Raw genomic sequence first — 12,890 nt, 5'->3', positions numbered from 1 at the left:
AAAAAAAAGACAAGACAAGACAGAGAACACAAAGGGTCAAGGGAACGCAGCCAAAAAGTCTTTTTGCGGGGTCGCGGGAACAAGAACAATAGAGTGATCAGCAAAGGTTGAATAGAGACCACTGGACGCTTCATGTAACAAACAAAAAGAGTCCGGTTGTCTCAATGCAAGTTTTGTTGATGACCGTGACCTGGATGGCTCCTACCTTGTTTGGGCTTTTCCAGGGCCAATTCAGTATACCATAATTAGTCCAAAGGATAGATTTTTCAAACAAGGTTAGATTAGATTTGAAAAACTCAAACATAATTAAAAATGCGCCTAAATGTACTGCTGTGAGACGATTTATTTATTTTGTTGTTGTTGTCGTTTTGGGTGTGTTACTTATCAAATTTAATGAAATTTTGATCGATGTGATGACTGATTGGACTTTGACCACTATTGCTTTCACCTTTTTTATTCCATGTCTGTACGTGTGAATGCGTGCACGTGTGTGTGTGTGTGTGTGTGTGTGTGTAAGGTTGAATAGAGACCACTGGACGCTTCATGTATATATATATATATATATATATATATTCTGTTTTAATGATTGTTTTTATTGTTTTCTATTTTTATTTTTAAGTAATTTTTTATCAAATACTACATATTTGTTCATTAATATTAGACGTATTTAATACTGTTTTCTAATATTTTTAATTTTGTATATAATACCCCTGAAAACTTAAATCATAGAGTAATGCAGTCAAATTACACCATAATCAAGATTTATTATCAAGTGACAGAGAGTGAAGAATATGTCATAATATGAAATAAAAAAAAAAAAAGGAATCCTGAGCATTTACAAGTGCAGGTTATTGTTTAGAATATTCTCGAAGTACTTCCTGTACAGTAGGTGATGATAAAAAGAATGAACTAATGATGAATGTTGAAAAATGGAAACATAAAAAAAACACAGAAAAAAAACGTATTTTTAAAAATGTAGATTAAAAACAAAAAACAAATGAAGATGGTAAAGCAGTTGAAACAAAACTGTGTAAAGTTCTGTCTACATTTTGCATGGAATGTCATTGAATTACAGATGCAGGTGTACCTAATTAACTACGTGATCAGCACACACACGCTCATGCACACGTTCATTCAGTGTAAGCAGTTTCCTGAGCAAACCTGCCGAGGTTTCACTTCCGTCATGATCTCAAGTTGGAACGTTAGGGGGTATCAGATGGCGAGTTGTGTGCTGATGCTAACAAAAATAGGCAAAAAAAAAGCATTTAACACTGCGGGGTTGCTTTTTTGCTCTTCCGTCCGTTCAGGTTACGGGGAGGACTGAAGCTGCCTGAATGCCAGGCAGCAGGACCGAGGTCCACGCAGGACACCTTTCTGTATTCCTGACACTCAAGGAGACGGACAGCGATGGAGGTTTGCGAAAAAATGTGTAGTGAACAGGGACTGGGCAATGACACAAATTGCGAAAAACAAAACAAAACAAAACAAAACAAAACAAAACAAAAAAATAACAAAAGAAAGTTGTTAATGCATATCGATTTCACAAGATGGCAACAAACCACTTAAAGTTGAGAGTATGATAAAGAGCTTCAACACCATGCATCTAGCATATGCACAATCATGAACCCATGTGACATAAATGACTGTAATCGGGAGTGGCATTATTCACACAAACAAACCATCTTCAAATGGGGCATAGTGTAACGGCTAGCATACTGGCCTGAATAACACACTCCCACAACTTTTTGCTCTTTACACAAAATATTACATATTGAGGAATACAGTACCGTCCAATTACAATGGGAATGTCGACTACACCAGCTATCAATAGCATTGAAAGCAAAATCATACTTTCCTTTTCACTTTTGACAGCGCTTGTGGTGCATTCAAGGAACACCAACAAAAGAGGACCTCTAAAATGTAACAAAAAAAATACTATCGATTAATTCATCCTAACATCAATACCAAGGTTTTAATGCTTTTTTTTTCTTTTTCCTCAGAATAAAAACAGTCAGTTGACAAGATTTTCATCTTCATTTCAGAGGATAGGCTCCAAAAAAAAAAAACAATCAGCAAAATTGCTGATTGGATTTAATTTTCTTTTCATTTTTCAGCAATACTGGTTTCGTATTTGTTCTTACATTGTTTTTTTTCGAAAGCATACAGTATTAGTTACACAAGCAGGCAGAATTGGGCACTCCATTAGTATTGATGGAAAATCCATCAATACGTCACTAACGGATGCCCGGTTTGCTGATGAAAGATGAGAAGCTTCAAAAAGCTGATGGACTAAGCACTGACAGATGTGGGGTTCAATTCGTCAGTGTAATCGTCTTCAACCGGGTCAGTACCGATGGACCATCTCAGTCACGAATGGACTTGTTTCACTGATGACTGACAGGAACACGTGTGTTGTTGTCTCGCGTGTTTGTTCACCGGGGTGAATACACTCGAGGGTTGCTTTGAGCAGACTGCATTGACTATATATGGTAAAGCTTAGCAGTTCCTGTGCAGTAGGTGGAGGTATGCACCAAATTGTTGTGTTGTGTATTGAGCTCAGTGTGGATGACGTAGCTATAAGGGGGAGTGCGCATGTGTTGTGTGGCAAGCGGGCGCATCAAGCAGTTAACATGGAAGTGGGTGCCCCCTAAGACTTTGGGCCGAAGTGGATGTGTGTGAATGTGAATTGTAAGTTAATCAGCTAATGAGTTTTCAAAAAACTGGACACCAGTACGGTCAGTGAAGCCCATCTCAGCAGTGTAGGAAAGCCCTACCGTTCTCTCTCACGTCGTCACGCTTGGCAAAGAATGAAAGCCGTTTGCCTCAGAGAGAATGGTTCCTCAGCTTTAGGATGCCGGTGATGCCTGCTGGTGTGGAGGATTTCATTTTAAACGACTTGGAGTCCACCTTTGGCCACAATGTGGAGAGGGATCCTGGATACAGTAAACTATTTTATACTTTAAAGTAACATTTTTGGTGTTTTAGGAGTGAAAACAGTGGCATATTGAACACATGACTTCCTCCCTGCTGTACTTTACAGTTCAATAGATTAGGTTTGCAAATAAGTACGTGAATGTGAGATCTTTGGGCAGCCACCGTAAGATGTAGATGCACTGATACATACTTGCCCACCTCTGCAAGTGAGAATTTTTGATTACTGCTGTGACAAATGAATTTTCCTCGCAGGATAAATAAAGTATTTATCCATCTATCGAATCTCTATCTAGGTTCCTCTGGTTAACTTCGAAAACATGGATGATGTGGGCATCAACTTGGGCGACCCCAGCGACTCCGGCTACCCGACGTCACCCACATCGGAGATCCCGGATCTTGAGCAAACGCCCCGCCGCCTGGCATCCCCGCGTCCATCCCCACGTCCATCCCCTTGCTGGGGGCGGCGTGAGGGTGCGTCTTCTTCCACGCCATCCAAAGCCACTTCCAGTAGCTGCAGCCTGATCTCTAATCTAAAGCTCCTGGTGAGTGGCGAGTCATGTTCCGACGGCGTCTTCAGCAGGATGCCGAGAGACTGCTATGACAACGAGGACTTGTTTGAGAAGACCGGCGCAGAGGAACGAGACCAGAAAGTGATTATCAACGTTTCGGGCCTGATGTTCGAGACCCAGCTGAGCACACTCAACCGCTTTCCCGAGACTTTACTGGGTGACCCCGCCAAACGAATGCGCCACTTCGACCCTATGAAAAACGAGTATTTCTTTGACCGTAACCGGCCTTCCTTCGACGGTGTCCTGTACTTCTACCAGTCTGGTGGGAGGGTCCGCAGGCCAGCCAACGTCCCGTTAGATGTCTTCGCCAGTGAGATCGTTTTCTATCAACTGGGCCACGAGGCCATGGAGCAGTTTCGCGAAGACGAAGGGTTCATCAAAGAGCCTGAGGTCCTATTGCCCACCAACGAGCTCCAAAGACAGTTCTGGCTCCTGTTTGAATACCCTGAGAGCTCCAGTGCCGCCAAAACTGTTGCTCTCGTCTCAGTTTTCGTCATTGTCATCTCCATTTTTATCTTTTGTCTGGAGACTTTACCAGAGTTTAGGGAAGATGGCGATTTCACTCCCGGTGTGGATCATGTTCTTAATGGGACTAGAGACGGTTCAAGTCCTCACCCTACCACCAAAGCCATCGTAGCCTACCTCACAGACCCTTTCTTTATTATAGAGACCATTTGCATTATCTGGTTCTGCTTCGAGGCCGGTGTCCGGTTTGCCGTATGTCCCAGTAAGAGTGATTTCTTCAACAACATCATGAACATCATCGACATTGTGTCCATTATTCCTTACTTCGTCACGCTGGGCACAGAGCTCGCGACCACCCCCGGCGATGACACCAATTCTAGCCAGAACATGTCACTCGCCATCCTGAGGATAATCCGCCTTGTGAGAGTATTCCGCATCTTCAAGCTATCCCGCCACTCCAAGGGACTCCAGATCCTGGGGCAGACCCTCAAGGCAAGCATGCGAGAGCTGGGCTTGCTTATCTTCTTCCTGTTCATCGGCGTCATCCTCTTCTCCAGCGCCATCTTCTTCGCCGAAGTCGACGAGCCACAGACACAGTTTGTCAGCATCCCGGATGGATTCTGGTGGGCAGTGGTTACCATGACCACGGTGGGCTACGGAGACATGTGCCCCATCACCATGGGCGGTAAGATGGTGGGTACCCTGTGTGCCATCGCAGGGGTGCTGACCATCGCTCTGCCTGTGCCTGTCATCGTGTCCAACTTCAACTATTTCTACCACCGTGAGACGGAACAGGACGAGAAGCAGATGATCGATGCCGCCACCGAAGCGCAGAAGAGCTCGGTGGCCGACAAATACGACAGCGCAACGTCGCTCGACAAGAGCACCTGGAACGTCGAGAAAAATGGCTTCCACTCCTAGAATAACAATTTCTTCAGCCATTTTTGCAGCATGATGACTGTATTTAGCTTTTACTCAAGTTGTCTTCTTTTGGACAAAGTGAAATAAACACTACCCAGCACAAGAGGAACCCTTTTAACAAGTGCAATTTCCTGCCATCCATCTTAAATAGCACTGGGCTATTTGTTTGGGTTTGGGTAAAGTACTGGCAATTGAGCTCTCCCCCACCCCCTCTTCACACCAAAAAACAACCCCCCCACCCAAAAAAAGAAAAACATGTTAATCCAGAATTGGTGAACAATTTAGGCACCAACATTTTTTAAAGAAAAACATGTAATAATATACGGTAATCAGATAATTTCATTCATCCAGTACCCTGACAATAAGTGAAATCTGCATGATAGAAATGCCCTCTTAAGCTACTTTCTAAGCATGTTTGTACAGCGCAATTTTTGAACGTCTTTAAACAGATGTTTAAAGTTCTACAAAAACATTTGAACACATCAATTATATTAAGAGCGAGTAAGAGCAATGGATAAGACGAAAATTTTTTTTTGCAGTGTAGCGATGCCTTTTTGTGTACACAAATCCCATTTTTCCCCAAACAATTAAACTTATCATCTCACATTATACATTAATAATCATGCGCAAAGATGTGCATTCTAAAATGTGCCTACAGTCATTGCTTTCTGTAGGCATAGGATGGCAGAGGATGTCATTTAATAATGTTCAACAAAAATTATTTTATATTTATTATATTTATATTTTTATATTTCAAAGGTACACAGTCTCAAACGAAATTGTGTGCTCCCATCTTGTGCTCAATCGTGGAATTACACCTGAACTAAAGAGCAGCCAAACAATACAGCTTCATTTATTTAGGGAGATTTGAACCAATCTCTGTGTTTGTCAATGGACAGAGAGAGAGAGAGAGAGAGAGAGAGAGAGAGAGAGAGAGAGAGAGAGAGAGAGAGCTATTTGGTATTTTTATTCAAATTTGGGAAACACTTTTGAGTTACATTTTCTCCCAGGACAACTGTGATATATTCAACAAGGATATGTTTGTGTCTTTTTTTTTTTTTTGCATGGATTGCTTGATATTGAGAGAATCCACTTATGGTCCAAGCACTGACCATTTGGCTCACAATTTGGCAAGAAAAAAAAGCAATACAAATAATGCATTTAAATCAAATAATTGTGGGCATTTCGAGTATTTGCAATAATATTGTCTTTGTCAAGGCATAATGTTCATTATTTGGGGGTACTTAAAGAAGTGTCCAGTGTCCTTGCAGCCTGTCCTTCTTGGGGTGACCACTCCCCAGGCACCTCTTCCATTACAAAAACAACAACAACAAACCCATTACTTCCATTGAGGGTTCACTTGAACACATGCTAATCTACAATACTTTCAAAAATTATGTGAGACATTGTTAATAGTAGTTTTACTAAAATGACATCTGATAAATGCTATAGTTTGCACGTTGTAGATGAGCCGCAAAATATCAATCAAATGCTAATGTAACGCGCATGCAGAAAAAATAAAATAAAATGACATTTGCTATCTCAGCAAGTGAACATATTTATGCAATAGTACAATTGAAAGAGCTTCTTAAATGATTGCACTGAATGATAATCTTCACATACGCACTTTGTGAGGCTCTTAATACATGCAGGGAAGCACATTTATCATCACCATCCACAAATGTGACATACTGTAAGATCCATATATGTGATGTAATAGAATAGTGTGTGTGTGTGTGTGTGTGTGTGTGTGTGTGTGTGTGTTTGCACACGATAAGTGAAATAAATATTGCATCATTTATACGGTATGGCATGCAGGAATGAGGCTCATACTAAAGTTTGACATAATGAATGTAGCTTATTATAAGGATTTTAATGGTCTAGTAATAATCAAGTGAGAATGTGAGACATGCATGCCACATTTCAATTATGACAATGTGCCTCTGTGACACGTATAAGTAGAGTTTCTATAGCAAAGGCCGAGAATGTAATCTTGCAATTAATGTACTGTAGGCAATAATGATGCCGCAAGCACGTCGGGGAACCCTATTTGACCCTAGGAACACAGCAATAATTAATATGGGAGCCAATGAGATCATTTAGTGACTTGGCTATTCAGCACTTTATGTTAGGAAGAAGCACTTATTCTTATTGAGTACAGGTGAGCCAGTGAGAATTGGAGTGGGCTAACTCCATTTTGTCATTTTTCAGGAGAGTGCACAAAGTCCACTGATGAATCAGGAAAGGATGGACTGCCTCCTATAGGTCAAAATTAGAACTGAAACTTGATTTGGAACTACAGTAGTTTCATTTGAAAGATGTGCCTGCCTACTCTCTTTTGATTTCTGCATGCACTTAACTTGAAAATGACCAAAATGTAGTTGACCCTCTTTATTACTTAGTGGCTCAGTTCGAAAGAAATGAATGACTGAATGCCATGTTATTTATTCTGTAAAGAGTGCCTTCCATTAAACCTGTATGCTAACTGTGTGGAGTCTCCCGCTCATCATTTGGCTAAGAGCTAAGACTGTATCTTCAAACAACAGCTAACTGCAAGCGGCTAATAGTCAACGCTACTATTGAATGGATTTAAATTTTTTTAAGACTAGCTATTTTCTGAAATATTATTTTTAAATATTTTTTATTCCTGTCCAATCATTTTAAAACTTTCAGTCTAGTATGTTTTACCCATACAGACGATTTTCTGTTTTTGTATCTTTATATAAAATGTTTGTATTTTTTTGCATATTTTGTAATGTTTTCAAATATTTTCTTAAATTTCATTTATTTTTCATTAGCGTTTTCAACTTGTATAAAAAAAGCGGCATTATGTTAAAATGTTTGTATTATTTTCAAAATATTGATAGTGCTTTGTGTTTTTTTGTCATAACACTATTAGTAATTTTTTCTAATGTTTTTGTATTTATCATCTAATATTTTCGGTTTTACCAATCGATTGGGCACCGTCACTGCAGTGTTTTTGACGGACGCTTCTTCTGACTCGGCTTCAAACGGCCGACTGAGTAAAGTGGATGAATAATTTATAAAAGCATCCATTGCTGAGAACAAATGTGTCCTTGTGCAGGCAATGGATCACTGACTGAATGGCAGCATTAAGCACACACACACACACACACACACACACACACACACACACACACACACACACACACACAACACACACACACGCACGCACACACGCACACCCGCACACACGCACGCACGCACGCACGCACGCACGCACACACACACACACACACATACACACACACACACACACACACACGCACACACACACACACACACACACACACACACACACACAGGTGACTCTCCCAAGGTCAATGCTGATGTAATGCTGTTGTCATTTATAATTCATCAGGTATTACACTAAAGAAATCTGGAGGAATCCATCCAAAGGTCAGTTGAAATGTAACAAGGCAGTTTTCCATCACAGTCTAAAAATGTTTCATATTTTGGGGAGTTTTAGGTCATATTTTGGATTTCTGACAGGTTATTCGTCTAAAATTTTTCCTTTTTATGACCTCATGTTTTGTATTATATTATTATATGTTGGATTATCCATGTTTTAATCTGTGTTTGTTTGTTTTAATGCTTTTATGTCTTTGTCATCCATTTCTGTTTTTATTAAATGTTTGTATTTTTAGGCAATATAATTTTGAATATTTTCGATTTTGTTGTTTTTCATGTATTTGTTCTATTTCTATTTTTTCTCATACTTTGTTAATATTTTGTATTTGTGCATTTTGTCATATGTTTGTATTTTTATTATATATATTTTTCATTTTGTACATTTTTGTCTGTAGTTTTATTTTTTTCAAATTGGTGTCTCATATTTTGAATTATTTTGAAATATTTTGCCATCATAATGTGTTTTATGAGAAATATTCCATTATTGTATCTGATATATGTGTAAATGTAAAATAATATACATACTTCTTATTTTTATATTCAGGTTTTTGTCTTTTTGTTGTAATATACAGTTTTTGTGTAGGTCATGTACACATTTTTCATGCAATATTGTGTGAAGTCTTTGTTTTTTTATTTTTTTTTAATTCGTCAATATGAGTTTTATTTCTCATATTTTGTATTGTTTACAAAAGTGTGTTACTATATTAACATACTCATACTTTTTTGTGTGATGTCTTCATCTAATAATTTAGTGTTTTGCCATTGACTGATGACCAGTTCAGGGTGTAGTCTGCCTTTCGCCCAAAGACAGCTGAGATAGGCTCCAGAACCTCGCGACCCAGTTCGGGATAAGTGGTTTTGAAAAGAATGGAAGGATGAATAATTTTAGATAATTTAATGTTTTATTAATTTTTTTGTACTTTTAGTGTAATTTAAATATTTTTCATTCAGTAGTCTTGCAATATTTGTATATTTTTTTCGTTTGGAATAATACTTTTTCCTTTTTTGTCTAACTCACTATGTTATTTATTTTTTTTATTGTTTTTGTATTTTCATTGTAATATTTTCCACATTTCCACTATTAAATTGCATGCACCATCTTTCCACCATGGTCTAAAAATAGCATGGTCTCATGACTGGACAAGTCCCGTCCCACCTGGTAAAAATGCATGGGTCTTGCACAATCGGCAGGCCAGTCACAAATCAACTTGTTGGATTTCCGCTCACTCAGCAGACAACTCATGAAATGCATGTAAAACAGGCTTCAAAGTTCAGCATTTGACTTAAGTATGTTGTCGGGATGCGCTGACGGATGGTCTGACCATGATCACAAAATGGCAGCTTATAGCTGCCGTGTCTTATTGATCAGTGACATACTCCAGCGTGACGATTCAGTGAAGTGGCTTTGCCTACTAGGACGTGTTTTGCATTAGTCTTTGGATTTAGTTTTTTTTTTTTAAATGACAAAATGAGAACATGTGTCCGAAAAACTGCTGTGTAAAAAGTTGCCAATTTACATGAGAAATTGACCCACCACAAACAACAGATGGCACTATCATGAGAGAAGGTTTTGGGGGGTTTAGAAGACAGTATATTCGATTGTCTGCCACAAATTGCAAAAAAAAAAAAAAAAAATCAAGTATCTTTTAAAATTGTATACAATTGTTTATATTATTATTTGAACTTTTAATACACAACAAACGATGATCCAAAACACTTTAAATATCATTTGAAACTCTTTTTATGTTATTCTGAAAGCAAAATGGCTTGCAGATGATTTGATTTCAGCAGAGCAAAAACATAAACATGCCCCAAAGACTCTCTGTAAACTTCCGGGAACAACCCAAGCTAATGTTAGTTTACATCTTAATAAACAGCCGAGATGTATTGCTTCAACATATTTCCATAGCGGCAATAAGTACTTTATTATAAACTGAGATTTTGGCGCCATCTTGTGTCATTTTAGAGCATTCCAGAAAAAGTACCGGTAACCAAAAAAATTATGCAAAAAAATTGTGAGTGGACAATATATTCATTGAATGGTTGAGGAAAGGTTTCACAGTAAAAAATCTGAATAAAGGAACTTGTGAATAGTGGAGAGCGGGTAGACCGCATACTTCATATTTATTGCAGAGTTTTGAAACACAATCTGCCAAGAGTCTCGTGGAGCCAACATCATCTAGCTAGCCACTAACATTTATCAATTTGTATTAAGGGCAAAAGGCTTTGTTTACAGCAGTGCCATCTTCTGGATGTGGTGGGGCATTTCCCTATTTACTCTTAAAGCAAATACTGCAGTCGTGCTAACGTTAGCTACGATCCATTAAAAGGTTGGCTAGCAAGCTAGCAGTTGGTGGGAAGGAACGCATACGACAGGTCGACTCCCTTGACTATTTATTGTATATGAGGGAAAGTGACAAGTTGATTTCCCCCCCCCCCTCACCCTAGACCAGGGGGGGCCACATTGATTTCTAAATTTGACAGGTGGGCCGAGTCAGCACAAGATACGGTACATATAAAAAACTGTATATGCTGACAGTCCATACCAAACATCAACAGAACAAAAGCATTAAAGTATTACCATACTTTTTTGAAATGAGAACAGTGAAACAACTATGGTATATGTCCTGTATGAACGTCCAAGTATGTTAACAACATACATGTGTGACAACACAAGCAACAAAGTGCAACAATATATTGCCCAAAAACTGCAGCATACAGTACAGGTATATGACAAAATATAACAAAGTTAAGACTATTTGCTACAAAATGAGACGAGTAAAAGACCTGGTGGCTTTCTTTCCACTCAGTCAGTGTCTCAAACTTGACCTCCCCTCGATCACCACACAAGACAGCGTTGCTCCGCTGATGTCGGGCAACGAATTTTGAACCCAGCCACGGGACGCTTCGAAGTCTTCGATGCCCATAGTGCTATGGAACTCGATTGCTCTCTTTTTAGTGGTCCAGTTTGCGGAAAGTTTTTAGCACGATAACAGTCGACTGTCCGTCGAGCAACAAGCAAATCTCTCTGAGCATGGAAACAGCCAGAATCGGACTGAGCAAGAATCGCTTCCTCGTTTTTCAAAGTCTCGGAGATTTGAGTCTTTCAGACTCCAAGCGTCTCCTGAATGTTTTGTACGTTGTAACCCGCTTCGTTTAATCAGATACACTTCACTTTCTCTTCCGCGGCCATTATTGTTCCTCTTCGTTTGGATGCCATGATCTACAGGACGTAAAAATGTTCGCAATTCCAGTAAAACTCACTGTAATAAAGAGTCACTTGCATGTCGCTGTTTTGGATCCAATGATAGAAAATAGTGGCACGGACACAGTTATTCCGTCGTATCGAGCGGGAGTTACTTGAGTTAGCGCTATTGCGGGCTTCCGTATGGTCTCCCCCGACCTCCATGTGCTCTGCAAGTTCAAGTAACTGCGCCACCTGGCATTGAAATGCCTGTCATTACAAGTCCAAATGAAAAGAATACAATCATTTACATCGAACCTTAATTGTGTACTGTACCAACCTTCGGCGGGCCGAATTAAAAAGACCAACAGGCCGGATCCGGCCCGCGGGCCGTGGTTTGTCCACCTCTGCCCTAGACCAGTGGTTCTTAACCTTGTTAGAGGTACCGAACCCAACCAGTCCAAAGGCACATTCACCGAATTTTTCCAAATTCAAGGCATAAAAATGCATTTATTAAAAACAGAAAAAAGTAAACAAAATGAAATGGCATAAGTACTGTATAGGTTTTTTAAAATTGTATGACGTACTATCACGACAGTCACACTGTGACTACTCAGCGAAATAAATTTCCCGCAGCACTAATTGGACAATCAATGTAATGTGATCATCGTCAGCCAGCGATGGCCAAGCGGGCGTGTCATAACTAATTGACATGTTGAGTCGGGTGTGTTTTAACCACCATGGCAGAGGCTCCGCCAAACCCCTGAGACCAACTCACTGAACCCCTGGGTTTCGATCGAACCCAAGTTAAGAACCACTGCCCTCGACCCAACAGGTGCCTCTTAATTTTTCTCCAAATTCATATTTTATATTTAATGTGTCATATATTATTTAGAATTGTTATTATTCATTGTAGTATTTTCATTTGATTTGACAATATTTATGAGGTGTTTTATGTGTGTCATTAGATTGCCATTCTCTAACTAGGTGTGGTGCTACACGCTAGTTAACTGAAGAGAGCCCAAAAAGTTATTTGACGAATGGATATGTACTTGTAGTCTGTAATTAATGTCAATTTAAACTGTTTTGCTCAGTGCAGAATTCAACCTGTGTGACTTCATTGTGTTAATCACTTTAGGATTATGACACAATAGCAGCATAGTAATGAAGTAAAAATAAAGGGAAAAGTTCCCCTTGCGTGATACTCAACTTTCATAAATAAGATAGACAAAGCAAATTGTGTGTTGGCTTCCCGCATGTACAAAATAGTGTCAACAATCCAGAGGGCCGCTGACTCAATCGATGAGCTCATCGTAAACAGAGAGGGGCGGGAACTTTGGGAGAAGTGGAAGCGTTATCTGGAAATCAGCCTGGAGTTGTAGTTA

The 12,890-nt window shown here is 39.4% G+C and overlaps 1 protein-coding gene across 1 annotated transcript in view; it reads left to right on the top strand.

The window, feature by feature from the left end:
* Positions 1-5,370, top strand: part of LOC109506973 (potassium voltage-gated channel subfamily A member 10) — a 15,256-nt gene extending 9,886 nt beyond the window's left edge. The window contains exons 2-3 of the mRNA XM_019856051.1: positions 1,308-1,413; positions 3,228-5,370. Coding sequence (XP_019711610.1) covers positions 1,408-1,413; positions 3,228-4,889 — 1,668 coding nt within the window. The 5' untranslated portion in view covers positions 1,308-1,407 and the 3' untranslated portion in view covers positions 4,890-5,370. The remainder of the gene's footprint in view (positions 1-1,307; positions 1,414-3,227) is intronic.
* The last annotated feature ends 7,520 nt before the right edge of the window (positions 5,371-12,890 follow it).

Source organism: Hippocampus comes, unplaced genomic scaffold, assembly GCF_001891065.2.
Source record: "Hippocampus comes isolate QL1 unplaced genomic scaffold, H_comes_QL1_v1.1 scaffold17, whole genome shotgun sequence".
In the NCBI taxonomy this organism is placed as follows: Eukaryota; Metazoa; Chordata; class Actinopteri; order Syngnathiformes; family Syngnathidae; genus Hippocampus; species Hippocampus comes.
This window is presented reverse-complemented; position numbering and strand designations above follow the sequence as displayed.